Raw genomic sequence first — 278 nt, 5'->3', positions numbered from 1 at the left:
CGCTTTCCTTAACGCGGCACATCTCATTCGCTCCATTAACGACCCCGAGCACCCCCTCACGCTGGAGGAGCTGAACGTCGTGGAGCAAGTGCGAGTGAAAGTGAGCCCCGCAGTGCCCCGCCGGCCGCGGAGCCGTGCTGCGCCGCAGGCCACCGCTGCCTGGCTTAACCTCTGCTCCCCAGCCTCAGAGCAGGTTCCTTACGGTGCTCTGCTGCCGCTAAACGTCGTATTTTAAAGCGGCAGTGGAGAAAACCGTAAGCGGCGGAGACCGGACTCAG

The 278-nt window shown here is 62.9% G+C and overlaps 1 protein-coding gene across 1 annotated transcript in view; it reads left to right on the top strand.

The window, feature by feature from the left end:
• Positions 1–25: 25 nt before the first annotated feature.
• Positions 26–278, top strand: part of FAM96B (family with sequence similarity 96, member B) — a gene marked incomplete at its 5' end in the record, with an annotated part of 1,693 nt that continues 1,440 nt past the window's right edge. Inside the window, one exon of the mRNA XM_008944052.1 lies at positions 26–112. Within this exon, the coding sequence (XP_008942300.1) occupies positions 26–112 (87 nt within the window). The remainder of the gene's footprint in view (positions 113–278) is intronic.

The sequence above is a fragment of the Merops nubicus genome, unplaced genomic scaffold, assembly GCF_000691845.1.
Source record: "Merops nubicus isolate BGI_N331 unplaced genomic scaffold, ASM69184v1 scaffold35567, whole genome shotgun sequence".
NCBI lineage: Eukaryota > Metazoa > Chordata > Aves > Coraciiformes > Meropidae > Merops > Merops nubicus.
This window is presented reverse-complemented; position numbering and strand designations above follow the sequence as displayed.